This window comes from Trichechus manatus, unplaced genomic scaffold (genome assembly GCF_000243295.1).
Source record: "Trichechus manatus latirostris isolate Lorelei unplaced genomic scaffold, TriManLat1.0 scaffold00061, whole genome shotgun sequence".
Lineage (NCBI taxonomy): Eukaryota > Metazoa > Chordata > Mammalia > Sirenia > Trichechidae > Trichechus > Trichechus manatus.
The window spans coordinates 9,753,914-9,780,456 of record NW_004443997.1 but is presented as its reverse complement, the minus strand read 5'-3'; the positions used below and the strand labels follow the sequence as shown (position 1 = coordinate 9,780,456).

General features: G+C 41.2%; 1 protein-coding gene across 2 annotated transcripts in view; it reads right to left on the bottom strand.

Annotated features, from left to right (window-relative positions):
* Positions 1-2,173: 2,173 nt before the first annotated feature.
* Positions 2,174-26,543, bottom strand: part of MED13L (mediator complex subunit 13L) — a 271,111-nt gene continuing 246,741 nt past the window's right edge. The window contains exons 20-31 of one of the 2 annotated variants that reach the window (XM_004379045.1): positions 24,960-25,152; positions 23,875-24,298; positions 22,870-23,089; positions 21,493-21,681; positions 17,416-17,639; positions 17,095-17,237; positions 14,202-14,360; positions 12,858-13,034; positions 11,166-11,323; positions 8,791-8,952; positions 6,097-6,209; positions 2,174-4,991 (exon numbers count right to left, since the gene is read on the bottom strand). In XM_004379045.1, the coding sequence (XP_004379102.1) occupies positions 4,859-4,991; positions 6,097-6,209; positions 8,791-8,952; positions 11,166-11,323; positions 12,858-13,034; positions 14,202-14,360; positions 17,095-17,237; positions 17,416-17,639; positions 21,493-21,681; positions 22,870-23,089; positions 23,875-24,298; positions 24,960-25,152 (2,295 nt within the window). In that variant the 3' untranslated portion in view covers positions 2,174-4,858. The remainder of the gene's footprint in view (positions 4,992-6,096; positions 6,210-8,790; positions 8,953-11,165; positions 11,324-12,857; positions 13,035-14,201; positions 14,361-17,094; positions 17,238-17,415; positions 17,640-21,492; positions 21,682-22,869; positions 23,090-23,874; positions 24,299-24,959; positions 25,153-26,543) is intronic. The other variant, XM_023733778.1, reaches the window with a different exon arrangement.

Here is a 26,543-nt window from a genome sequence, read left to right as displayed (position 1 = left end):
ATCACCTGGCAACCTACGCTCACTGAGAAAATAACCTTTACATAGAAAAATCAATGCTTAGTCTTATCCAGCCGCCTTCCTGGAGATTATGTGAACTGTCTTCCTCATCAACTTCTATTTCTTACCTGCTTCATTGCTTTGGAGTTCTAGCCAGAAGCAGTAAGTGTCAAAATTCTGTTTTAAACTTGACCTGAGATTTTTAAACAAAGTGGAGGAAGACTGGCCAGTCTGGTTCCAAGCAGAGTAACATGCCCAAGGCAAACATTACAACCATATAATTACCTGGCACAGCAGACTTTTCTAATGGTGTCTCATTATGTATTAATGACATGAAATAATTACTGTTCAAGTGACCTTTTTGTTAACGGGATATAAACGAGAGCCGTTTAACACCAAGATAACGTGACAATTCATTAAAATTGCATCTTGCTAGGATTTTAGTATGTGGTGGATTCAAAAGTGGAAGTAACTTCCTTTACGTAGTGACTTAGGTGTCGTGTAAACGCCAAGCAGCAAAGGCGGTTTTCAGTCCGTGGCTCCTGCTGCAGCATTAAGTCCTGTGAGAAGCCTGGTTTTAAAAATGTATACTGACCAACTGTGCTCTTTAGAAAGATGTGTGTTAGCTCTTGGACACTGGGTGGTAACAAATCGCTTACCCCATGACTTCTTGAATACCTGGGACATACATCTATGCAGGTGATGAGTTGGGTTAAGCAGAATCTGAGCAATGCAAATGGCTGCAGGCTGATGGTTCCTAATGTGCCAAGTTGGAATTGACTTGATGGCACTGGGTTTGGTTTTTGTGTTTAATTTGCAAAATATTTAAATGCATTCGACAAATAATTTTTCCTCCCTCAAAGAGATTTACCTGTAATTGCCAAATCAGTACAGTTAGTGGTGGTTATGAAAACAACATCCGTACTATAAATAAAACCAACATCCGCCAACTGTTGTATAAAGCACCCAATGTATAAGCAAAGGATCCTAACGAATGAACACCTGGACACAGGAATGGTCAGGCTGACCTGATCCCATGGGATCTGGGAAACGTGTGGGTCTCAGTACTACCCTCTGGCAGGCAGACTTACAAACGGCACCGTGATACATGGCAGCGGAGACTGGGTGGAACAGAGATCAATATTTTCTTTTCACAGAAAATTTGATCTCACTTTCTCAGCCTTTCTCCAACAGTACAACTATAATAACATGGACACAGCCTTTTAGTTTGCAAAGCATATCCCATGGAATTACCTTCATCCCCATTTTGCAGATAAAATAACTGAGGCTGAGAAGTCTCAAGAGTTTAGATTCAGACAATGTTATATTGAGAACAATGTATATTTCTTAATAGATGGAGGGAAATTAAAAGCAAGGTTCACTAAGTAAGCACAAGCAGGAGAGAACCACAGTGGATTCGAGGCAGCCAAGGAGGGATTTCCTTGGAGGTGGTGTGTTCAGTGGCAGGCTACAAGTGCCACCAACTCTAGGGATTGCCTCTGACTCAAGAAAACAGCAGAGGGAAATGTATCTGTTATTTCTAAGGAACACCAAGATGAAACTGGCTGGGACTGATTAAGAAGGGAAACGCTGTTGCCCTTGAGTCCATTCTGACTCACCGTGACCCTATAGAGCAGAGTAGGACTGCCTTGCAGGGTTTCCTAGGCTGCAGTCCTTACGGAAGCAGATCATCAGGCCTTTTCTCCTGCAGAGCCACTGGTGGGTTCGAATTGCCAACCTTTTGGTTGGCAGTGAGTGCTTAACCACTGTGCCACCACTGCTCCTATTCAAGAAGGGAAGTAGACTATAAATATAGACTTGTATGCTTTTCTAGGATAAACTAGAGCTGGAAGACACTGGTAGACCTGATCTTCTCAAAACAGTTACAGAACTACAAACCGAATTCCATGCTTTGCATGTCATTTTAGCAGAATGGTGACCTTAGCATTTAAAACCCGACCCCGGGACGGCCTTGTGCCTTTTTGAGCCTGAGAATTACCACTGCAGAGCGGCCGGTGGGGGTGGGGCAGTCACCTTATGCCCAGTTTACTGGCTCTGGAAGGCAGAGCCTGGCTCCGCAGAGTGGGTTGTTCACAGTGGAATCCGTACACCTTTTGAATAGGCGGAGGTGAGCGTATTACAGAGGCAGGATGGGAGGGAAGAAAGCCACTCAAAGTTTCAGTAATTCAATAATTTATTCCTCTAAAAAAGTGTGTAAAAGTATATAGCTCTCATCCACAAGGTATATATGAATGACATTTAAAATGGAGGCCTTTTATTATTGTTTCTTTTTATCAAAGTCTTTTAGTGTACTGTACCAGCGCTATACTGTAGTTTTTTTTAAATGACCTTCACATATTTTTGTATTCTTTCAAATTGTTTGCTATATATAAAAGAAGCTCACTGCAAAATGCTTGAAGGAAAAAAGGAAACAAAAGAAATTCAGAACTTCCCAGAAATGTACAGCTTTTACATTTAAAAAAGGTTCTGAAATATACATACAAGCATGCTGGCCCCACCCGCCCCTCCCCTCCCTCTCCCCCCTTTTTATAGTTCAAACCATGGTAAGGGTTCTGATTTCTGCAGAATTTCCAAAATTAAAAATAAAAAAAAAAAATAACTTCTCACTCTGTAGCAAATCCAGGGCTTGTACATTTCAGATTATTTCAGTAAAAAACTCACAAGTAAAATAATGCATATTTAAGGGAAATATTATACAGACTTTTTTCACACAGAAGTACATAATAAGATTTTTTAAAATCTATTGCCATTCATTTATTTTTGCACAAAAACGTATAAATATGTCACCAGCTTTTCTTAACTTAAAAAACTTAAATAAAAGACACCAGATGAAAACTACCCTTTGCTGCCTTTTTTTTTTTTTTTTTTAATTTTTGTAGGGGTTTTTTGTTTTTTTTTTTTTAATTTTTTTTTTTCCTTTTTTGGTTAGAATTGGGTTTCTAGGGAAGAAAAGCCCCTGCATTAAAAACAGCCTGTTTAAAAAAAAATTCCAAGTTCTGATGAATTCTGGGAAAAAAGCAACCCCAAAGTGGTAAAAGATTACAAATATCTACTTTACAATTTGTCTTCTCACCAAGATAATTTTATACAAGTTTACAATCTTCATCATCTTATGCTCTTCAAAAGGCCTTGAGAATTTTCCTTTCTGATTAAGAAAAAATAGCACTGCAATATTTTTAAAGTCAATTTTACACTGTACACATTAGATACAAATGGTTTGATAGATTTTTTTTTTTAACCTATACATTGCGAAAGTCACCCCCCCCATTGGTGGTACAGAGAACAGAATTATCCATTTACAAGTTATTTCTCTGCTTTCACATTCCCACCACACAACTTTGTTTTTAATATAATGTTTTAAACGTTAGATTATTTCAAGAAAAATACTTTTACAAAATCATATCAATTATTAACATTTTTCTTTTTTTTTTAATAACCAGGATGTGGAAGTCTTTTGGAAGAACTTTTAAAATTTGCACGATTCTCTCCACAGATGACTAGAGCGCAGCAGCTTGATCAAAGCTGCTCCCAGAAGGTAGGTCCTCGCCCACTGCCCCTCAGAAAAAAACGCTCAGCAACCAAGCGTTAGGAACGGAGTCTTAAAGACAACCCTCTGGGGCCTGGAATGAGGAGTCATAAAATACCTCAATCAGCCACTGATGCTTTAAAAAGGTGTTTTTAAAAAAGTCCCACCATGAAGGCTCAACTTCAAGTACTAATTTAATGGTAAGTTGTAATATTTCTTTGAAATAATATTCCTATGGTCCAGAAAAAGTTCACCATATTTATGACAGATTTTTCTGAGCAAACACTTTTGATTGTGATATGTACATGAATCCTGTTTGAACTAATGAGAGGAGAGACCTGGCTTTCGATAAGAATTCACTAGAAAATAGATTTCCATTGTGACTGTATAAAACAGGTAAGGGACTTGCCTTCATGGCTCTGGGTTGAGCTCGCCTGCCTTCTGTATAGAAATGTTATCCTTCATGAAACGCTGGCCACTTTTAATAAGGAACATGGCAGAACTTTCAAAACCCAGTTTGTTCTTAACAAAACCTACTGCTGGGTGGCTTTGAGTATGTGACTGTTTAGGCATGATCTCCCCCATGTGTTTCACTCCTTTTCCGGCTTCTAGGACAGAGGTATGTAGTCAGAGAATCCTATGGTGGGTCTGAGTTGGGTTTCAGCTACTGTACCTGGTCCTCAGGAATTGAAAAAAAATTAAAATAAAATCACAAAAATCCATATGACAAAACAACTTAAAATAAATAAAATGAAGATGTCTCCAGACCTTTCGTATCTCCACACAGGTATGTGGTCAAGCAGAGCACTCGCGCCCCCTGGAGGGGGCACGAGGAGACAGCCCATCGTGAAGTCATATACTCGAGCTGGTTCTTATTCTTAGAAAGTCCCAGATTATGGAGTTCAGGTAACCCACAGGCCATACACCAATAACTAGAGGATTTCATCCAAAGGGCTAAATGGCCCTGATTTTTAAACAGAGACTGTTGTGCAAAAGGATACTGTATCTTCTGTTTCCCTCTTAAAAACCAACAATGAAAAAGCTTCCCGTGGACCAGTGGTTTGGGGCTGCACACACTGCAACACTGGCTGAAGTCACTGCTCATGGAAGTTTCCAGTCCATCAGAGAAGGGTCAGTGAGTCCCCCTGGAAATGAACACTGCAGAATTGCCATGTGCCTGCTGAGAAGTGGTCACAGTGCAGGACTGTGGAGAGGGTGTGACGAGAAGGATGGGGTGTCTGCAGAGTGTAGCAGGCTCCTCGGACCGGGCTCGCGCGAGAAGGAACTGAGCCCGAGAGCACAAGTGCTTTTCCATTAAAGTATATTCATGATGGCGTTGTACAACTGAGTGAGCACCACGAAGTGGACAGGGAGGCAGGAAGTACGGTCCTGGGTGGCTGGGTTGCATGTGAGCCAGGACAGAGCATTGTACTGCTCCAGAACAAACCTGCAAGAGAGGAGGCGGAGTCAGGGCCGGGCCACTCGGCTGCCCCTACATCCTGACACGTGCCAGGCTGCAGTCGGGAGGAGGCCTACAGCAAGTGCTTACGCTCTTTCACATGGTTCTTCTCATGTCCCCCTTCTAGAACTACACAACCGAACAAAGTAGCCTGGCTACTGAGCACTTGAAATGTGGCAGGTCTGGACTGAGACTGACTGTGAGTGTAAAATATGCACTGGATTTCAAAGACTTAGTATTTTAAAAAAAAGAACGTAAAATATCTCAATTTCTATATGTAATCAATACAAAAATATTCTAATAGTTTAGATACACTAAATATATAGATAACTCTAATATATCCATAGCTACAGGAGATAAAAGATTACTAAAATTAACTCCACTGATTTTTTTAAAACTATTTTAATGTGGCTATTAGAAAATGGAGTCGCCATGAATTGGAATCGACTGATGACAGCTAACAACAATGTGAGAAAATAGTAAATGAGATCTGTGGCTCACAGTATGTTCCTACTGGACAGCGTTACTCTAGAGGCCCTAGGAGCCAAAATCATGTTTGTCAGGTTCTTGTTAAACTATAATTTCCAAATCATTTAAGAGTTAGAAAACATTAGAAAAAGCTGATACATTTTCTTACAGTACATAAAGAATGGATGGCCTGCTGGAGAGCAAGATAATGAAGACACACCTCTGGGAGGCATTTCCCGATGGTGGAATTTATGTTCTAGTTGATTTTATATGCCAGGGAGGGTTAAAAATGTTTTCACTGCCAAGTGCTTTAAGTCCCAGACTCAATCTCTAAGTACCCACTTCCTGGTTCTGATCTGTTTTCATCACCACTAAAGGCTGCCTCTAAACAGGAAGCAAAGACAACTGTAAGCACAGGCAACTACTGGATTCACCTATGTTCCACCGCCTGTCCTTTGCACATATGGGGCTACTGTAGCTCTCACAAGCTCATCAGAAAGTGCTCCACTGCACAAAGGTAGCATCTTTCCCATGAGTACCACACTCACATTAAAACAAGGGGAAAGGAATACAATTGCAGTATCATTTCAAACCGCACTACTGCGTTGCCCAGGTCTGACTCTACCTTAAAACATCAGATGTGGTTTTGGAGTCCAGAGGGTGTGGAACCCGCTGAGAATTCCTGGCAGGGAGAAGTTCATCCGTCTGTGCTACCGAAATGTGGTGATGCAGCGAAGCCTGGCGAGAGAACAAAGGTAGTTACCCTCCCGTCTATGCAGCCAAGGCACGGAGGACAGGTAGGCCCGCATCTGCCGGGAGCCGAGCTCTCGAGCCCTTAGCAATCAGGGCTTCTGTGAGTCTACGAATTTTAGACTGCCCAGTCACCCAGATCAGACCCAGTGTGATCCCAAATAACTCCATATCCGTGAGTTGAAAAAAATAAGCTCGCTTTTTGCCCCTATTTTTCTCCTTTCATCCCTAAATTTTATTTTTTAATGGAAATGGTCAAACATATATGCAACAATTGCGTAATACAGAATGGAGTCCCATGTACCCACATCTCCAAGCCCAAGCTTCAGCAATTACCATCATCCTTCACTTTGTTTTTTTTGCTGGGTTATTTTAAAACGAAACCCAGATATTGTATGATTTTGCCTGTAAATAATTCAGCAGATATTTCAAAAAAAATAATTATCATACCAACTAAAGTTAATAATGACTCCTTAGTATCATGTAATAACCAATCTATCTACAATTTTCATGATCATTTCAAAAATGTTTTTACATTTGGTTTATTAAAATCACGAGCCAACCTCGTCCACACACTGCACATGAGTAAAACCCATGTGCCTCTGAAGATGTCGCTCGAGGCGGCCCCACCAGCTGGGTATGGTTGAGTGTATCCCTGTGGTGGACATCTTCCTCTAGCCTCCTTCCCGCCCATAAACTGACAGCTGCGTCTAGAGGCTTGACTGGTTCAGAGTCCATGGGGGGGGACGAGTACTTCACAGGTAGTGCTGCGTCACAGTGTCTGACTGCCTCACTTTAATAAGAGTGGTCACTAGGTTCAGTAAGAACTGGCATGCTCCACTGATTATAAAGTTCTTGTCACATTTCCCCTAAAAGTTCTAGCATAATATGTAAAGGAGAGGCCATCGAAATGTTTGAATCTTTCCCTCATCAATTTTCAGATTAATGAATTGCTGCTCTAGCAGCTTCAAACAGGGACAGTTTTTTTGCCCCCATCACAATTCTGAACCTGTGGGGTTTTTTTCAATTTATTGATGTGATCTTTTTTTTTTAATGGTCCAATCTTTACATATCTGGCCAATGAGAGCCCCTCCAGGTTGGCTCCTGGATCCGATAAGACCCTAACAATCTTTGGTAACTTCCTTGCTTTCAAGCATGACAAGATTTCCAGATTCGTTGAGTATTTGTTGGCCTGGAGTCAGCCACTTCTTCAAAGAACTCTGGTCTTTTGAGTGAGAAGTAGTATTCGGGAACCGCACTGTGGCATGAGAGGTGTTTTGCTCCTAAGCTTTTTCAGTAGATATAGCTAGAAACTGTGCAGGCTTTTATAGAGAGAAAGAAAAAAAATCTAGGTTCACACTAATTCAGAATTAACATTTGCATATTTTTATGCAAATAACATGCATGTTGTACATTTTTTGCCAATCATACAATCCCCCACACATTATTTTTGTAAGCACGCTATGCCAATTTTCACGTTTTATGTGTGGGTGTGTTACTTGTGAAAAAATATGGTACAAGGCTTTCATAACTTCTTTGATCATAATATGTTAAAGTCACTGGGGGAAAAAAATCGCTTCATTTTACTAGTTTTCGGTTTAACCTTCCATTGTTTCTTTTTGGAAATACACCTCCTGCACACGTCTACTCATATGTATGTATATGTGTGGGTATCTTAAAGATTATTTCACAGAATGATTATATAAAAGTATTTCTCATTTGTTATGGATGAGTAATACTCTATATCTCAATGTACCATCGTTTATTCAGTCCTCTCAGTGATGAATTTAGGTTGTTTCTAGTCTCTTACACATGGCATTTTCCCTTTTGCCATAGCGTCTTTGGAATCGTTCCCTAGAGCACAGAAGGGAAGTGTGTAGGTTGCATCCTTTGGGTTTAAACAACACACGGTGTGCCTTCCCCCCGCGGCCCTGCCCACAGAGGACGGTGTCAGAGCTTTGGATTTTTGCCAATCTGTCAGTGAAAAATGGATTTCATTCTATCGTTTTTTCCAGGGCTTTGAACCCCTGCTGAGAATTTGCATTTCTGAGAATTTCCCAGGCGATGCTAATGCTGCTGGGTTAGGTACGAATTCTGAGCAACGGTTCTCAAAAATTACTACACATAAGAATCACCTGGGGATCTTATTAAACTATACGTTCGGATTCCACGGATCTGCGGTGGAAACGCAAATTCTCAACAGGGGTATGAACTGGTGTGAAGCCTTGGTTCTTTCACCTAAACTAGAATATAGGATTTCGTTTTTAATGCTTAATTTGGATTAAAGGGTTCTAAGAAATATGCGAGAAGGAGCAAGTGTGTTTTAGCTTCTTGCTTTTCTCCAGTGAAGATCCCTGATGGCCTGTGGCAGGGGAGCAAGAAGAGGACAGCTAGTTATATTACCCTTCCACCCAGCTTAACTTTATTGACAGCATGTGATACAGACTTGGAAGTGTAGGTCATTATATAGAACCATACGTCCATCCTATAATTAGCCCCTTCCCCGGTCCCCACAAAATTTCCTCCTTGGGTTAATGCAACTGATTTCTTAATATAACATCAAACCAACCTTTAGGAAGAGTGGGCACTGGTTCTGAGCCTGGGGACACGAAGACCAAAACCACTGGGGGAGGTTCTCAGCTCTGGCAGTTGATACAAAATAGCCGAGGGCCAGCGGCTGCTGCTTGAGCTCCTCGGGGGCTTCTCTGGAGAGGAGACGCTCACCCTGGCTCTGGAAAACAAACTCCCATTTAGCACTTCAAATGGAGCTTTGAAAACCAACTTTTATCAATTCACTTCTAATCCCCTTCCTGGCAACAGCTCATACAAAAACGCCAGGTGACCAAGAAAGGCAAACACACAGGTACTGAAAAAACTAGAGCTCAGGCAGAAGATGCCAGCAAAACCAACATCAGGCCAAGTAAGTAGATGTTTCTTTGCTCTGGGTTCTTTTTTGTAGAATGTAAAATCTGTTCAGTGACATCATTAGGTAACAATAATGGGGAGAGCATGGTCTCTGGCATGGCAGGTGGAGTCCCCTCCACAGCCATGCTCTTTTACTAGCAACCAGCCAGCAAGGGGCGGAGCACCTGGCCGTCAGGACAGTGCGGCCCCTCACCGCTACCCCTCCGACTGCCAAGGGGGAGCCGCGTTTCATCTGCAGAAACCCCTTCACAGGAGCCTCACTGGGCTGTGGGTTTTCAGTGGACATTTTTCTCACCTTTTAGTTAGCTTCAAAGTTGAAAATATACATTTAATGTAGGCAATAGAAGTCAGCCATTTATTTTTAAAAACCTCCTCTTTAGAGGAAAAAAATAATTCTCAATTACTACATCAAATTCTTCTGAGTTGGTTAAAAAATAAAAACTTTACTCCAACCTTGAACAAAAATTTTCCCCTGCTGTAATGTCTTAATTGGATATCAAAGAATGTTTAATGGTTCAGAAAGAGGAAATGCTGAAAGCCACTCAGGGGTCACCTGGCTGCAGGTGTTCAGGATTGGAAAGGGCACCTGCTTAGCTCCAAACGGCACCGTTTGAACTGTGACATTCAATTAAAGACTTTAGGGCTCGAGGCCCCAACACGGAAGAAATACAGCACACTTCTGTTCCTTACAAAACCAACATCACACTTCAATTACAAATTCTTAATGGATAAACTAAATTACAACAACAGGTACTAGGAGGCAGCTGCTATTATTTCCATCTCACAGAAAACATAACTAAGGCTGAGAAAGGCAAAGTAAACCTGTCCATGCCGCAGAGCAGACCTGGGTCTACCAGACTCCAGGGCATACATGTTCAGCTGCTCCTCCACTAGCTTCCTCCCAAAAATCACCTTCATCCTAAGTTAAAACTATCCAATGTGAAATTTATGTTCTCAGCTCCTATCTCAAGCATCTCCAGTGAAACAATACATTGTCATTAACTAGCAATGGATTGTGGGGAAAATAAAGGCATTTAAAATCTCTTCTTTCCAGAAGGGTGTGATGAGGGCAGGCAGTAGCAGAGGACAGTGGGAGCTGCGGTCCCTGGCTTCACCCCTCTGATTAAACGAAACATCCATCACCTTTCCCTGGACCATCCTTTAATGAACTTGGTGCTGGCAGCAGAGATCCCACCTAACAGAAACCAAAGTCCCCTAAGCACCTGTTTGTGTCTAAATGAGCATGAGCAGAGTTGCTTCTGTCCAGTTGCAGATACCAGGCAGCACTCTTCCCTCCATCTTAGCCCTTCAGTCTCCTAACACTTTAAATAAGCAGTACAGTACAGTGATGAAGACACCTCATGTAGTTTTGGGACAAAGTACGCACACCTATGGCAGACCTTTTCACCCCTAAATCTGCTGTTAACTCACCTTTGACACCCCTGGCACATTTAAAGATGAAACTAGTCGTAAGCTCTGGCTTTTCCTCACTACTCTGGCATTTCTCTTATAATCAGCCTCCTGCTGTTTCTGTCCATTTCCTGCAGGCTGGCCACAGAGAAGACCAGGCTGGCACAAACGAAAGCCCCAGGACGTGAAGGAGTACAACCGACAATTCGTTCTTCAATTAACACGCTGACTTTGCGTGTTAAATAAGCAGGGTTACTGAACTAGCTTCTCAGAAGTCACTGTTGTTTTGGTAAAAAGTAACTAGGAAGCAGCAAGCAACCCAAACTAATTTGTGCTAACAACAGTCGCGTAAAACTCCCACAGCCGTGATAGGGCTGTTTTTCTGACAAAACTTATTCATCAGGAAAAATAATACATCTCTTTCAAATTCCTACCTTTGATTCAAAGTGGAACAACTACAGAGTCACTTCCCCACTTACTTCTCTCGTCCAGCACACCAAGACCATCAGGAAACAAGGTGTGTGTAGTTAAAAGATGATCATACTTCAAGAGGGTTATTTTCCTTAAGGTTAAGGTTGTTATAAACAGCCTACTTGAACTCATCCTTACCCGACTGTGCTGGAAATGAGAGCCCACACCGATGCCAGAAGGAGAGCCTGGGGAGGGGACTGGGGAGGAGTTGGGAGATGAATGGAGGTTCCCAGTCATCAGTATGCCAATATCATTGTCCATATCATCCGGGAATGGAAGGTCAACAAACATATCGTCTAGAGGGGAAAGAAGAAGAAAGCACCAAAGTTAAAAAGATAACGCACAAGCCTGACTTAACCAATACACTGTCTTGTTAGCCTGTGACCAGGGTCTGCACATTAACAACTTAGTAAGATTTAATGACTGCCTTGGGTCGCTATGAGTCAGAAGTGACTCGATGGCAATGAGTTTGGGTTTTTTTTTTTTTTTTTTTTTCAACTGGGTGCAAGGTGCTGCAAATTACCTTTTTACTTTGTCCTCCAACAATCTCCTGATCTGAAGTGTGAACAGAACGGAGAATAAGGAACATAAAATAAAACCCACACTGTGTAGCCTCCAAAGGCACACAAAGTACAGCAGAACAGCTAAAGACGCGATCTAATTATTAAAGTTAACACTGACACCATCTAAGGAAACAGTAGACTCTGTTTATGCATCCAATTAACATCTAAAATACTGGAGACTGAGTTAGTGCATGTTAACAGGTGTGAGCCTGTTCTCAAACTGGAGGCCTATCCCAAAAGCAGATCAAAGCATGAGGTTTTCATTAAGAAACCCTCTCCCACATTAAAAAAGGTGTGCTCACAGCAGAAAAACTGGAAAAAGTATGAAGAGGTGTAACAACCACCCATAACCAGGGGCGGATTATCCAATAGGCAAGGTGAGCACGGTGCTCACCTTGCTTACTAGATCATCTGTAGGGAACAATTTCACATTTTTTCACCACATTCAAAATTTCTGCTTTTCTAGATATGGCTGGCATTTCTCCCAAACCCACAGCACCTTCCTATAGATCAAAACCTCTTTTCAAAGTTACAATCCCTGACAGGACAGATTACCAAGTAAGCATGGGCTTACTTAGTGCTTACTTACTAATTAAAGTTGTGAAACCCATGTGAAATTGTTCACTAGATTAGTAAGTGAACATTTTTTGCTATGGTTTCCTCATATATCTGCTATTTTGTTGTGATCAGACTACATATAAAGTTTGGTATCCTTTCTCCTTCCCCATTTAATAAGGGTAAATGGGGGCAGCTGTTAAAAATTTTTCAAAAGCAATTAAGTGGCTGCATGATATTGCACATTCTACAGTTTATAAATAACCATTTCTTAACAGATGCCTTACAGATATTCAAGCCCAAGAAGTTCATTAAGGATAATCGAGTAAGGAGTTACGATACACCAAGTAGATTCCTAACGGCCAGCTGAAGGCAGGCATTATGTCCATGTTGCCTAGTAGTGTTCGTGCATTTCAAATCAGATTAGCAAGTATTTACTGTAAGAGTGACACCCATGTGTAGGACACCACCAGAGAGGAGAGTTATTTTTTGCCTTTTATGAAAAACAAGAGAAAGTTAACTGCCCCAAAGAGGTAAGTATCTGTTTGGTCTTTGTAATAGTGCAGACTGAAATCTTTAAAACAAAGATCTCAACCTTTCACAGCCCTCTTCCTATTTCATATGTTTATCATAACACAGAGAAACTTGCAGCAGCCCAAGGGCCCCATACTTGATGAAGCTGAGCTCTGTTCACACTGGGTCTTCCACTCACCATTGTTGGGGCTAAACCCATCTTCATTGGGATAGTTGGCTGGAGCCACCTGGATGGTTGACGATGTGGGGAACACCAAGATGTGTGTACAGGAGGCATCTTGCGGTGTGTTGAGCTGAGATGACTGCATGTTCAGTGCAGTACTTCGGCCAAAAACAGAGCCCATTGTGACAGCATCTAAAGATAAGGGAATCACATCAACTCTTGTTGCACAGCAGTGAACAACCTCAGAAATGAAGTTTGAAGAAGGCGTAGTCTGAATAGGCGTCTGACACAACCGTCACGACAGATACTCATTGAAAGTTGAGCCAAATTATTTAAACATCTTCAGAGAAACTGACTCAGGGCTATGGGAACCAAACGTCGTAATTTCTTACATAAGAACTATTTCCAAAAATAAATCGCCCGCTTTCTTTCCTCCTGTGGTTGCTCATCATTTATAAATTACTGTTCTCCTAAAGCATACAGCATTGTAGAAATGGTACTCATGTTATCCACTAAATCGTCACAGCCACCTCAGGGCAGGAACTATATGCCCCCTTTATGGGTGAGAACAGCACAGAGAGGTTATGTCATTTGTCCAACAGGTGCAAGCACTGAGGTAACCTAAGGTCTAAGGAGCAGGCCAGTGCAGGATCACCCTCGCTAGGTTGATGACAAGTAACCCCATCTTCACACCACAACACTTGATTTCTATGAGGAGTGAGTGCATAGGGTCTCCCAAGAAATATCTGGATGGTAAAAAGAAAAGTATAAAATTGCTTAGTTTTAAAATAATAAAATTGCTTAGTTGCTGGTTTTTTAAAACCAGCCAGATTTTTAAAAATTCTGTGGCCACCATGTTTTGGTCATCCACACACCAGCACTTCTATACTGAGAGGTGACCGTGTGCCAGGCGCCTCTAACACGTTAGCCCTCCTTGCCTCACCATTGATCCTCAGCTCTGTCAGAGAGACTCTAAATATCCTCTTGAGGCAGCTTGGAGATTCAGTCAAATACTTGTCTTCAAAAGGATATTCAAATATGTATCATGCTGGTATCCACTTCAGTAGTTTCTGGAAGGGTGTTGATCTTCGTACACTAACAAGTTGGGGTCACGTCCTCAGCCATGACTCTAGATTCAATTATACATGGTTTCTGTCCCAAACTACGATCTACAAGGATAATAAACTCATAAACCACTCTCTTTGGAAGAGGATCAAATGGTTTCTATTTCGGAGCCCAAAGCTCAACCTTCTCTTATAAAGATATAAAGGTAGATTCTACACTTGTCTGTGGACTGCAGTTTGGATGGACTGACCTGACATGATACCTAATTAACGAAACTGACAAGAGGAGACTTACCTGGCATCACGACAAAGGAGCCCTGGGGCTCCATAGCAACCAGGCAGGCACTGAGGATAGAAGGAGAGTCTGCGGCAGAGATTCCACACATCCGGCACACATCCTTGAGCTGTTTGCTGATTGTCTGTAGTGAACATTCTCCAAGGAGGATACTCCAATCTGAAATCAAATATCAAGGTCACAGACAATCTTCAGAAATTGATACAGATGTGAGGTCTGAGCTTTTTACCACTTTTGCCTGGTAACTGAATTTCCCATGATGGGGTCCTAATGGGAATATGGCTTTAGACAGGTCCCCTCCCTACTAGGAGGAAAACATAGTGTGGACTCTAGTCCACCTCATTAATACAGAAACAAAGGCCTGCTGTTCTGAAGACTGAAGTCATGGCTGAAATCACCTGTGAGAGCCCAGGTAGCTTTAGGCCCTTAACATGCTTTCTGACAGTGACACCAGCGCTAGTTGTTGAACGCTTTCTCCTCCAGGTCTTCTCTTTTCACTGCCCTACAGGCACTTTTCTCAGAGCAGAGCGCATTTGGGGGCTGACCTCAGGTTTGTTAACTGCTACAGACTCCTGTTTCCATGAAAGAAGCATTCTTCCAACACCCAAAAGAGCTCATCCACTGAGAGTAGGGGTGAGGTGCTCCAAATGGTGCCACGCTCACTGTACAGATACAAAAGTTGGCACAGTTTTTCTAATTTTTGTTTGTTGCCTCCAAACAAAAGCACTCTGTCTAATCAGAAAACTGTGGAGGGGTCATGTTACTCTGGGAAGGGAAAGCCCCTTTGTCCTCTTCTTTCTACCGTCCTAACCAAACGAAGGAGGTGGAATTCCTGCAGCAGGGAAATAACTGCCACGTCATGTCCCTCTAGGGGAGTGCCATGCCAGAATATGCTTTTTACCTCCTTTTTTTTTTTTTAAAAAAAACAAGCTGTTTCTCCCCTTAGGGAACAGGTGAAAGGAAAATTGTTTTCATATTCCTAACAAACCTCAAACTAAAGTGGCTGAAATAAAAGTTGCCAGGAACATGAAGAACATGTTTAAAAACCATAGGAAACCACACAGTAGTGGGCTCCATGTTTCAAACAAAATGAGGAGGAAAAAGGCGGCGTTGAGTATGTCATTACAGACGCTGGAGATAGAGAACAGACATTCACACAGCTGACTCTGAAATCTGAAGGCTCACGTCGGATGCTACCCTGCAGAAATGCAATGAGGTATGGACCTCAGATCCTCCAGAGGGAAGGTGATGGCCTTAGTAATTGTCCAAAACACCAAGTGACTAAACTAGTAGACCACATTTTTATTCCCCGTCTCTTCTTTTCTATTATATTCTGAATTTTCCCAAGAGTTAAGAATAGCCCAAAGCCTTTAAGAACGAAGATTGACTAGAAAGCAGACTGGGAGTAAGATAGGAATTCTGACAGAAATGAAATGAGGAATCCCCTAATGTATTAGACCTCCAGGCTGCTGATACAAGATTCATTATAAGTATGATATTCTTTAAAAATTGAGAAGGGGGATATTTTCTACTGGTCTACAGAACTATTATACCAAAAAAAAAAAAAAAAAAAAAAAGGTGTACAGACAGATGCCTAAGAAAACACATACATATATATATATATATAAAATGTAATAGTTGTATAAACTGCTGTAAGCCCTAAAAAAATAACTCCCTTTGGCATTTGTTGTGATGGAAGGTATAGCTGCGTGACTGGTTTTCTAGCCGGGGTTCCAGAGATACCTGATGGGAATCAATAAGTAACTAGCACATTCTCACGCAGGGGTTGGCAAACTATGGTCGGAGGGCCAAATCCCTCCACTCCCTGTTTTTGTAAATGGTTTTATTGGCACACAGCCACACCCATTCGGTAAGGTGTTGTCTGGCTGCTCTGATGTTACAGGCCCAGAACTGAGCGGCTGCAACAGTGAGCTGTAACCTGTGAAGCTGGCTGTGTACTCTGTGGCCTTCACAGCAGGCTGACCCTGCTCTGTGGCACTTGCACACTGAACACCACCGAGCTAGTTTGGGACCTGAGCTCTGTTTCTGTGCGGAACTTAGGGAAAGCCTGCCAACTCTATGCACATACTGAGGCTTCTTATAAAAGTGCCATTAATTAATAAGGCCTCTTTAATAATGTAGTCCTATTCATATTGCTCATGTGAAACTGTACACATAGCCGCACCAGGATGAAAAAGTTGGGCGCAGTGCCAGGACAGGCCCATACAGCTGCTGGTGGTCACTTGTGTTCTGTTACAGTGAGTTTTAGTGTTTGACTGACTGTTATGATAAGGAATATAAGCAGTTAGTAGAGATTTTTGGGAATTCAACTTTAAAAAACCTCCCCTGTCTCTCAGGCTTTCAGACTGAAGAACACCAGCCAGTGGCAAAGTGAGGAGTCTGTTCCTGTCTGCAGCCACTTAACCTCGGGAAGCACAGTTCTCTTGTGACTGTGCTACCAAATCAGAATAAAAAAATACAGAAATTATCAGCACCAACTACAAAAACAAACAAAAAAGCACCAGAAATAAACTGAAGACTTTTTTTTAATGGCTTCAACTATCATTTATAATCTCTGATATAAGATTTTTATGTTAAAACTAACTTCTTGTCACTGATTGAATATATGTATGTAAATGTTAGGAACTTGAATTCATTATTTTATGTTAAAAATTTTTTACTGTTTTATATGTTGGGGTTCAGTTTTTAAGATTGCATTTGCATCTATAGTTCTGCTGCTAAAGAAAAGTTTGAAAACCACTGACTTACCCTGTACATGTAATCGACTTTATGGGTACGACCAGCTTTTACGTTTTCCCTCTTAGAGCAGTTAACGGCATTGGCTCACCCTGTCCCTTTGTTTCCTGTACGTACCACTTCAGAAATCTCTCACCTTTAAGCTCCCCATGGCCCAGACGTCCTAGCCGCCCAATTACAACTCTCCAGGGTAGAGATGTCATTTGGACAATCCCTATGCACCATTCCCATAACTTCTGTAGTCCAATTTTACGTGCAGATACTTTACTCCTCCGTGATCTAAAAAAGAAAGAAATGGACGAGGGGTCCCCAAGTGAGTCAAAGTTATCACTTAAAAAGACAATTCCAAAAGCCCACCTACACTGTACCCACTGCATTTAGACAGGACAGTTAGGTGCACATCTGAGGAAGAACACAGCATCAAGTTACATGCACCACAAACCCCGAGGCTCCTCACCTGTTTGGTAAAGCAATATTTACAATGCAGGTCTCTAATAACTCCCCGTGGAGGTCAGTGCAGGATGCCAGAAGCCAGCGCTGGTCGTGAGACAGACAGTAGCCCACAAAGAGCACATTGTACTTCTGGCTGGCCTCACCAAACGTCTCTCCCAGCTCTGTCTGCTTGTCTTTGATTGGGGCCAGTATAAAGGGAGGGGAGTAAAGCTGGATTGGGCTGGGACGCTGCAATCAAAATCAGAGTCAATATCAACACAAGGCCTTCCAACTTAATGTTTACAACCAAACCTGAACAGCACTGAGTAAAACCAACAGCGAGTAATGACAATAGACTGTTTCCCACTCTCTCCAGTTTATTTATATATATATATATATGTGGAATGGTAACAAGAATACTGTTTAAAAGTGATATAAGCTGGGGAACCCTATCAAGTCAATATTTCCCTATTAAAAGAAATTACTACTTTAGTAAATTAGCCCAACTTCATTAGTCATTAGGAAAATGGAAATTAAAACCACAGTGAGATATCACTGCTCATCCACCAGACTGTCTACAGTTTAAAAAAGCAGAAAACACGAAGTACTGGTGAGGATATGGAGCGACCAGCACTTTCACACACTGCTAGTGAGAGTGTAAATTGGCACAATGCCATCAGAAAAGTGGCAACAGCTGTTAAAGATGAACAAATAGCTGCCCTAAGACCCAACAAAAGGCCTCTATCTGCTGCGGGGCAGGGACAAGACAGTTGATTTAACAGTAATATGATAGCTCCAAACTGGAAATAACCTAAATACTCATCAACAGTAAAATGGGTAATAACCTGTGACACAGTCACACAACTGGAATATTAAACAGCAAACAGACTCAAACTACAACTATAAGCAACAAAACGGTGAATTCGATGCTGAGTGAAAGAAACCAGACACAAAAGGGTATAAACAATATGATTCGATGTAGATAAAGTTAAAAAGCAGGCAAAATTGTGTTGTAAGAAGTCAGAAGAGTGATTATCTTGGAGTGGCTGAGAAGGGGCTTCTGGATACGGGTTATGTTTTTGTTTCTTGTGCTGGTTACATGGTATTTTTACGCAGTGAAGATTTACCAGTATGTACATTATACCTATACATACATACACATTTGTACACAGATATACACATACACACATATACGATTTAAGAAATCAAAGCATTAGCTGTCACCTAAGACAAACAGTTTAAATACACCGTGACAGATTTTAATTGTCATCTTTGTTTGTAGCTATCATACACATTTAAATATTTAATAAACTACAGCAGGGGTCAGCAAACTTTATGTGAAGGCCCAAATAATAACTATTTTAGACTTTGTGGGTCTCTTGCATATTTTCCTCAGCCTGCTGGCTATACAAATAGAGGCTTCCAGCCAGATTGAGCCTAAAGCCGTAGCTGCCGACTCCTACACAACACAGCATGAGGCATAGTAATAACAGAATTACAAAATGTTAAAGCTAAAAGAGACCTTGTATCTCCTCTAATTCCTTCATTTTAGGGATACAAAACTCAGGTCCAGAGATATTTAATGACTTGCTGAAAGTCACAAAGCTAATCTTTTATTAATCCACTCATTTGTCATACAACCCAGCAATTCCACTCCTAGATAGGAGAACTGAAAACACATGCCCACACAAAACCTTGTACACGAATGTTCACAGCAGCATTATTCATTACAGCCAAAAAAGTGGGAACAATCTAAAGGTCTGTCAACTGATGAACAGATAAACAGTAAGGGTGCCTCCAGACAGTGAAATATTTCTGAGCTATAAAATGGAACGAAGTACTCATGCATGCTACCACATGGATGAACCTTGAGAACCTCATGCTAAGTGAAAGAAGTCGGGCATCAAGGGCCACATATTGCATGGTTCTGTTTAAATGAAATGTCCAGAACAGGCCCACCAAAACAGACAGGAAGCAGGTTAGTGGCTGCCGGGGCCTGGGGGGAGGGGAAAATGAAGACTGACTGCCAGTGAGTGTGGGGTTTCTTTCTGGGCCGATGAAAATGTTCTAAAATTAGATAATGGTGATGGTTGCACAACTCTCTGAATATACTAAAACCACTGAACTGTATACTTTAAAAAGGTGAATATTATGGGATGTGAATTAGATCCCAATAAAGCTGTTATTAGAAGAAAAGAATCCAGATGTTTCCTGAAAAGTTTTGTGTAAAACAAAGTTAAATGCCAAATATTTTAGATGCGATAGACAGCCTGTGATAAATGATTAGGTAAAACATTATTTCCCAAACTGTATTTTTCAGATGCTAGATGTTCTAGGAAAAGCAAAACCGATGTTGGCGATGGGATATCCTCTACAACTTGACTGCTAACTACTCAAGCCTTTTTTCTTGTGTGGGGATCTGCCTGCATAAGACACCGCACCACCCTAGAGGATGACAAGTCCAGGGGAGCAGGGCTGTGGCTGTTCTGTTCCCTGCTGCATCCACAGCACCTACAACAGGGCCTGGCACGTAGTAGGCGCCCAGCTGTATTTACTGAATGCACAATGCTCTAGCTGCAGTTGCAAGGAGAAACAGCATTCAGCAACGGACTCATTACCTTACCGCATATATGTATAACATTCTTCTGTTTTTCATAAAGTAAAATGATTTATTTCTCTCTTCCTGTTCCAAAGCAAGGCGGGAGGGGCATATAACTTGAAGTCTCTTTGCCATTTATTTTAATCTAAGCCTCACTTAACTCATGAGTTCCTGATCGTGTTCTGCCAGTTGATTATAACTTTCTTAAATGTTACATAATGCCTTGAGATATCCCAGCAGCAGATTGTTAGCCCTTAATCTATGCTGAATATTATCAGTGAGCATTTGAAATTGTGATCACTTCTTACCAAATTATCAAGGAATGACTGCATCTGAACTACAGAATAACCACAAAGAAATAGAGAACTGAAAGATTCTAAGTTTATAAAGCAAGGCAATAATTCATAATTTCCAGACACAAAATAAGAAACAGGTAGAGAAAATATATTGTCTAAATTCTAGAAAAGGCTAATAGAGAAAACAGAGAAACTGCTCACAAAAAGGAAAAACTCAGACTCCAAGGGTACACTAGCCTAAAACTGCCAAGACAGAAATTTCACATAAACCTCTGAGTGAAAGTAGGTCATAAGCTAAGCAAAGCAGCTCTCTCTCGGGGCCAAGCTGACCTGAACCATGTGCAAATGGTGCAAATGCACTATTAACAACTGCGTCATGATTCACCCCCAAGCTTTTATTTACAAAAGGGATAACCATTTTATAGAGTCCCCCACACAATCCTATTTTACTAAGTAAAATCAGCAATTGTGTTTTTAAGAAGCTCCCTTATGATAGAGTCGTTGGCTGGCTTTTATTAACGGGCAGTCTTTCATGTGATAAAGTTGTTGGAACTGGTTTTTGAAGGCTTCGAAAATTCTAATCATTGCCCTGTATGCATATCCTCAACAAAAAGTGGTTAGTAAAATAAAGTGTAAAACTTTTGATTAAAATTTTTTTGCTTTGGTATTTCAAACTTCTCCTAGAGGTATGTCTCTATGGAAAGCAGGTTTACGTTTCAATAGAGAAGAAAACACAGGAAAAAAACATTAATTTGTACACAGATGCACCAAGACAGAGAGAGGAGAAGGCAACTCCCGTTAGGAGTGCACACCAGAACACAAGGGACGCCGCTGAATCAACGGGCCCAACTGCGGCGTCAGAACACAAACCAGAGCTGGGAGGGCAGAGAGTTAACGAAGGTAAGACATCGCTTACTTTCAGAAAACAAAGAACAAGATAAATTTGGAAAAGTCAAACATTAGTGATTAAAAGCAGTAAGCATACTGCTGCCTTAGGTACTATATACCAAGAGTCTGCTTGCCTAGTTTCTTAAAAAACTTTCAAAATTCAGAAAATTATCTCCTCTATTTTAACTTAAGAGTTAAGGAAATCTACCAACTCTAAGGTAGAAGACCAACCAACCTCTGGATTAGATACAATCCCCTGCTTGAATTTTTTTTCCTTTTTTTTTTTTTTTTTGCATGTTTCAGCCCTGCCAACACCCACCTCCGGGTTCTTGAGGGTCATCTCAATGCTGGCTGCAGGCCCAAATCCCGTGAGGGATTTGATGTGGATCTGTGTAGGCAGAGGGCGCCTGCACTGGCAGTACACAGAAAATGCCATGGACTTCAAGTACTGAATGTAGAAAACTTGCTCATCCTTCATTGTCTGCAGCATGTACTGGCAAGGCACAATCTAAGACACAAATAGGAACAAAACTAGAAACGGAGATCTAGTGTGATGGAAAGAAAGCCGGAAAGTGAAAGGGCACAGGTTCTTTACTTAAACCTTAGTTTTAAAATACATACACGTATTCAATCCCAGTCCCTCCCAGGGACATGTTAATATGCCAGATGTCACCCGAAATTTAAGAAGAGGTGTGTGACGTTTGTCAAGTTATACTGTCATTTACAAATCACCCTGTTGCCATTTGAGGAAAGACTTCTAAATTTGTTGCCATGACCCAGAATTTTAAAAACTTGAATTTTAACATATTTCTCATTTTTATAATGTGTATACACTGGGCACGGCATCTCTGGAGTCACAGTCTGATAGTTTGTGACACAAGCTCCAAAACAGTGACAGTCAGTAGCCAATCCTGAGAACTTTCATTCCAAGCTTTTCCTTCTAAAAAGATAGCTTCAGCTAAAGTGACATCAAATAAATAAAACACAAAAACCTAAAGCAGCAGCTTTTACCTATGAAATCATGAAATACTTTTTAATTATGATACTAGAAAGCTGGCAATGGTGCAGTGAAAAGGAAATGCCCACTCACTGCAGGAGGTAATGTAAATAAGCAGAACCTTTCCGGAAAGGAATGTAGCGGTAATTTATCAGTATCTACGTATAAGAATCCACTTTAAGCAATGAAATGAGATGTGAAATGTTATCAGTAAAGGTTTCTACTATGACTTTATAATAGTGAAAAAGTGGAAGTTAAATATCTAACTATATAGGCTATAGTTAAATGTGGAAAATGTGCAGTTGTTAAAAAGTGAGAATTTAAAGTAACATGGAAAAGTGTTCATGAATGTTAGAAAAAAGACTACAAATTACATTGAAAATATGATCTCAGCGATATAAACAAACACACCAAAAGAGGCTAGAAACCATCTGATAATGACGGTTGAATCTGGAAGATGGAATTACGAATCTTATCTTTTATACTTTCCTATACTTATAAAAAAATTCTAGCCATGAACCTTTATTTACATTCATAAAAACAACAATAAAAATAAAGACTACATTGTAGGGCTTGCAACCAATGTCACAAAACAATTTGTGTATAAATTTTTGAATGAGAAATTAATTTGTGCTGTAACTTTTACCTAAAGCACAATAAAATTTTTTTTAAATAAAGAATAAACTTGCAAATAGTCACCTGGAGAATGAAAGAATTTCTCATATGCTCAGGTAAATTATCCAGCATCTCTGTGTAGCAGCGCATCAAGCTCAACAGCCAAAAGTTTCCGGAAGTGGAGTCTTCCTCTGAGGTGTAGGTGAACGGGTCCACCATGTAAATGACCACAGCTGGAGGATACGCTTGGCTGTCTGCAGAGTCAGGTTCCGTGGGGATGCCTATTCTCTCCCTTTCTGTAACACTGGGGAGAAAGGCACTTGTAAGATGCACAAAATAAAAAGTTATACAAAATAAATCAGTCCTAGAGCACGCTGGCTGCCTGGGCAATGATTACAGATTAAATGTAACATTGATATATACCATATTATCAAAATGAAGGCAAACTGGGCCAGTAAGCACTAGAAACCAAACCCAAACCAAACTCATTGCTGCTGAGTCAACTCCGACTCATAGCGACCCTACAGGACAGAGTAGAACTGCCCTGTAGGGTTTCGAAGGAGCAGCTGGTGGATTCCAACTGCTGAGCTTTTGGTTAGCAGCCATATCTCTCAACCACTATGCCACCAGAGCTCCAGGACAGCTGGAAAATGACAACATAGTCTCTATAACGGGAAGTGTTTTTTTCAACCTCCTCTTTCTTTTCTGCGGGTATATTCTACAGAGATGTTTAATAGTAAATTATCATACCAAACAGCTCTGGTGACACAGCGGTTAAGAGCTCGGCTGCTCACCAAAAGGTCGGCAGTTTGAATCTACCAGCCGCTCCGTGGAAACCCCATGGGGCAGAGCTCTGCTCTGATTGACTCAGTGGCTGTGGGTTTGGTCTAGGTTATCATCCAAAAGTCGCACCTTTCTTAAGACTGTAGCTACACACTGATGGTTGTCATTTTCTTTTGGGAAGAAGAGAATTAGAGTACTTTACTGGATTTAGAAAGTAATGAGGTCAAGGGGAGGGCAGGGGAGCAGAACAAGAGCAGAGAGGAGTCTTGCGCTGAAGCCACTTGCTTTAATCTGTGAGTAATGTACCTTTCTTGTCCATCCTGTGAGGGCTGAGCGGAGCTCTGCCCAGGCTCGGTGTCTCCCCCACAGCCAATGTTCCCTTGCGTTCTGTCTGCAGAACTGCCCCCTGTGCTGGGGTTCTGCCCTCCAACACTACCACTGAATCCCGAAGAAGAGGTAGTGCTCATCTGGTTGATGCCGGGGGCAGAGGAAGATGATGAGACCGGTGGCACCGAGGAGCCAGGTGCAGAACTACTTGCTGCAGGGTTCGCAGAACTACCATTGGAGGTGGGATTAAATGCACTGCCAGCTGGGGGCACTGCTGATCCTGAATTTGAAGCTAAAGGCCCAGCATTCCCAGGTGTAGCTTGTCCCTGTGCTGCTGGTGGGGTCTGGTATTTAGGTGGTATCAACAGGCTGCTGTCCAGCTGCAGAGTGGCTAAATAAGGTGCTGAAAGAGTCCATGCAAAGAGGTGACTTTAGTGATGTCTGCAATGTCAGACTGAATCAGAAATGTAGAATGGTCACTTAAAAAGTATGCTTTCGGGCTGCAATACTATGATTACGTTGCTCAAAATGCTAGCTCCACAACTGAACAAGCATGCTTATATATTATGCAAACATGAAATGAACATGGAGCTATTTATGATAAATTCTGGAGAAGAGTTTTGAAGAGAGGGAATTAATCATCTGGAACATTCTCCTTTCAGATTGATTCCATATGCCTTCAGTGGAAATCAGAGGCCACACACAGTCTGTAGCTGTCACGATACACTGTGGTCCTCTGTGTATACGGCTTTATGAGCTTCCAAAATTCTCTTTGAGTATCTGGGTTAAAATTAAACTGTTCAAACCAAATCATGCTGCTAAGTTTCTAAAGGTGGAGTAAATTAGATATGACATCTTTACTTTAGATAGTTTTTAAAAGAGTATGTGTCTACATAATAATATTTAATAACCTAGAACACAAAAATTGAACCAAAAAAATAAACAAATGCAGAACACTACTGGAGACAAAAGAAACCTACCGTTGTATCCCTGCCGGGTAGGAAAAGAGAAAATCGGCTGTTTTATTTCTCAAACTCTACTTGGACAAACAAACTCGCATTTACCTAGGTGATGGCGGCAAACTTGCGCGTACAGTTTGAGTCTGGAATGATTGTCATTCTCCTCGCTGCCCCAGGGCTGGCTGAACCATTCGCTCACGAGCTCATCGGTCAGCTTCTGTGCCACGGTCTTCCCCACACGCATGATCCCGTCTCGGAGCACTTTGCAGATGGGTTTGTGCTGCCCAAGCCTACACATCTGCGACCACAGACGAGATCATCGTTTACCACAGGAACCATGCCTTTGTCCGGGACATACGCTTAGCAAGGGAGAGACTTTACCACAAACAGAGGCATTTCCTTTTTTTTTTTTAGCTTTATCACACACACACACACAAAAACCCATCATCCTAAGACGGCCCTTTCTGGCAGTTATAACATACCCTGAAATTGCTATCTGTCTTTCCAAAACTCGGATTAAGCGTTTGAAAAACAGAAGAAACGAGGTGTTACTTCACTCAAGCCCGTTCTTCCTGCACGACAGGAGACTGCTGAGCACTACCTGGTTGCTAATGATCAAATGAAGAGTAACCAGACTTCTACCTACTGGGGCTGACGGAGACATCTGTCCACTAAAACCACTGAAGTAATCCCTACTCATCAGGTTTTCCCATAAGATAACATTAAAATTTTATCGGCCATCTGTTTCACTGATGCAGACATTTGGAGATCACCAGTAGCAAGGCCCGCTAAAGCAGAGAACATGCTTATCACTTCTTTTAAGTAAATAGTTGTTTCAGGAGAATGAGATTTGGTTATTACTCTCCAGGACACTAAATGGGTGCATACAGCAGAGAATTAATATAATGTACCTGCAAAAGGTAAGCTACTTAACTACCTGTTCACCAGCAGGAAAGGCCGTATCATTCTCCCTTACTAGAGCTGATGAAGTGAAGGCTTACCAAGCCCTACACAGTTCTCTGGTGTCCACTCTTCTTAAGCAGGTATGAACTACTGCCAAGTGAGCAATTCCAGTGAAGTCATTAAGAAAAAAAGAGCAACTGCGTCTTCTACAAAGATCCGCAATCCTTTTATATTCTGTAGCTTATGCTGAAGGCTTGATTCAAGGGAATGGCTAAGGCTTTTAAAATTGCTTCAACAAGTTTTCTGTGTTAATTATAATTTAATGTTAGTATGCATCCATGGACCAGGCACTGTTCAGAAATTACAGTATCCAAGGGCTTCCTTCATTCAGTGGCTTAATTGATACCATGACATCACAAATTAGTATCTCCTCAGGAATTCGTAGCAATGCACAAGTTTACTATTTAGTTTACTCACTTAGAGAGTGAATGTCCTGTTCTGCAATATTTTTGAAATTCAACTTAGCATCTGACTTACCACACACTTTTGTAATGCTTATAATCTGCCTGTGACAGTTCTAAGCACTTAAAAAATACTAACTCCATTTAATCTTGCCAAACGTAAAGACATTAGAAGTGTCAAAAGAACTTAGTGTATATGTACTTTAGCAGAAGAAATGTAACACTTACTCTTCAAAGACAAACATGATTCTAACTTTTTAAAAGTAACAGGAATTTATATACCTAAAGATATAAAATTATTTACCTTGTTTTTAATTATTAAGAC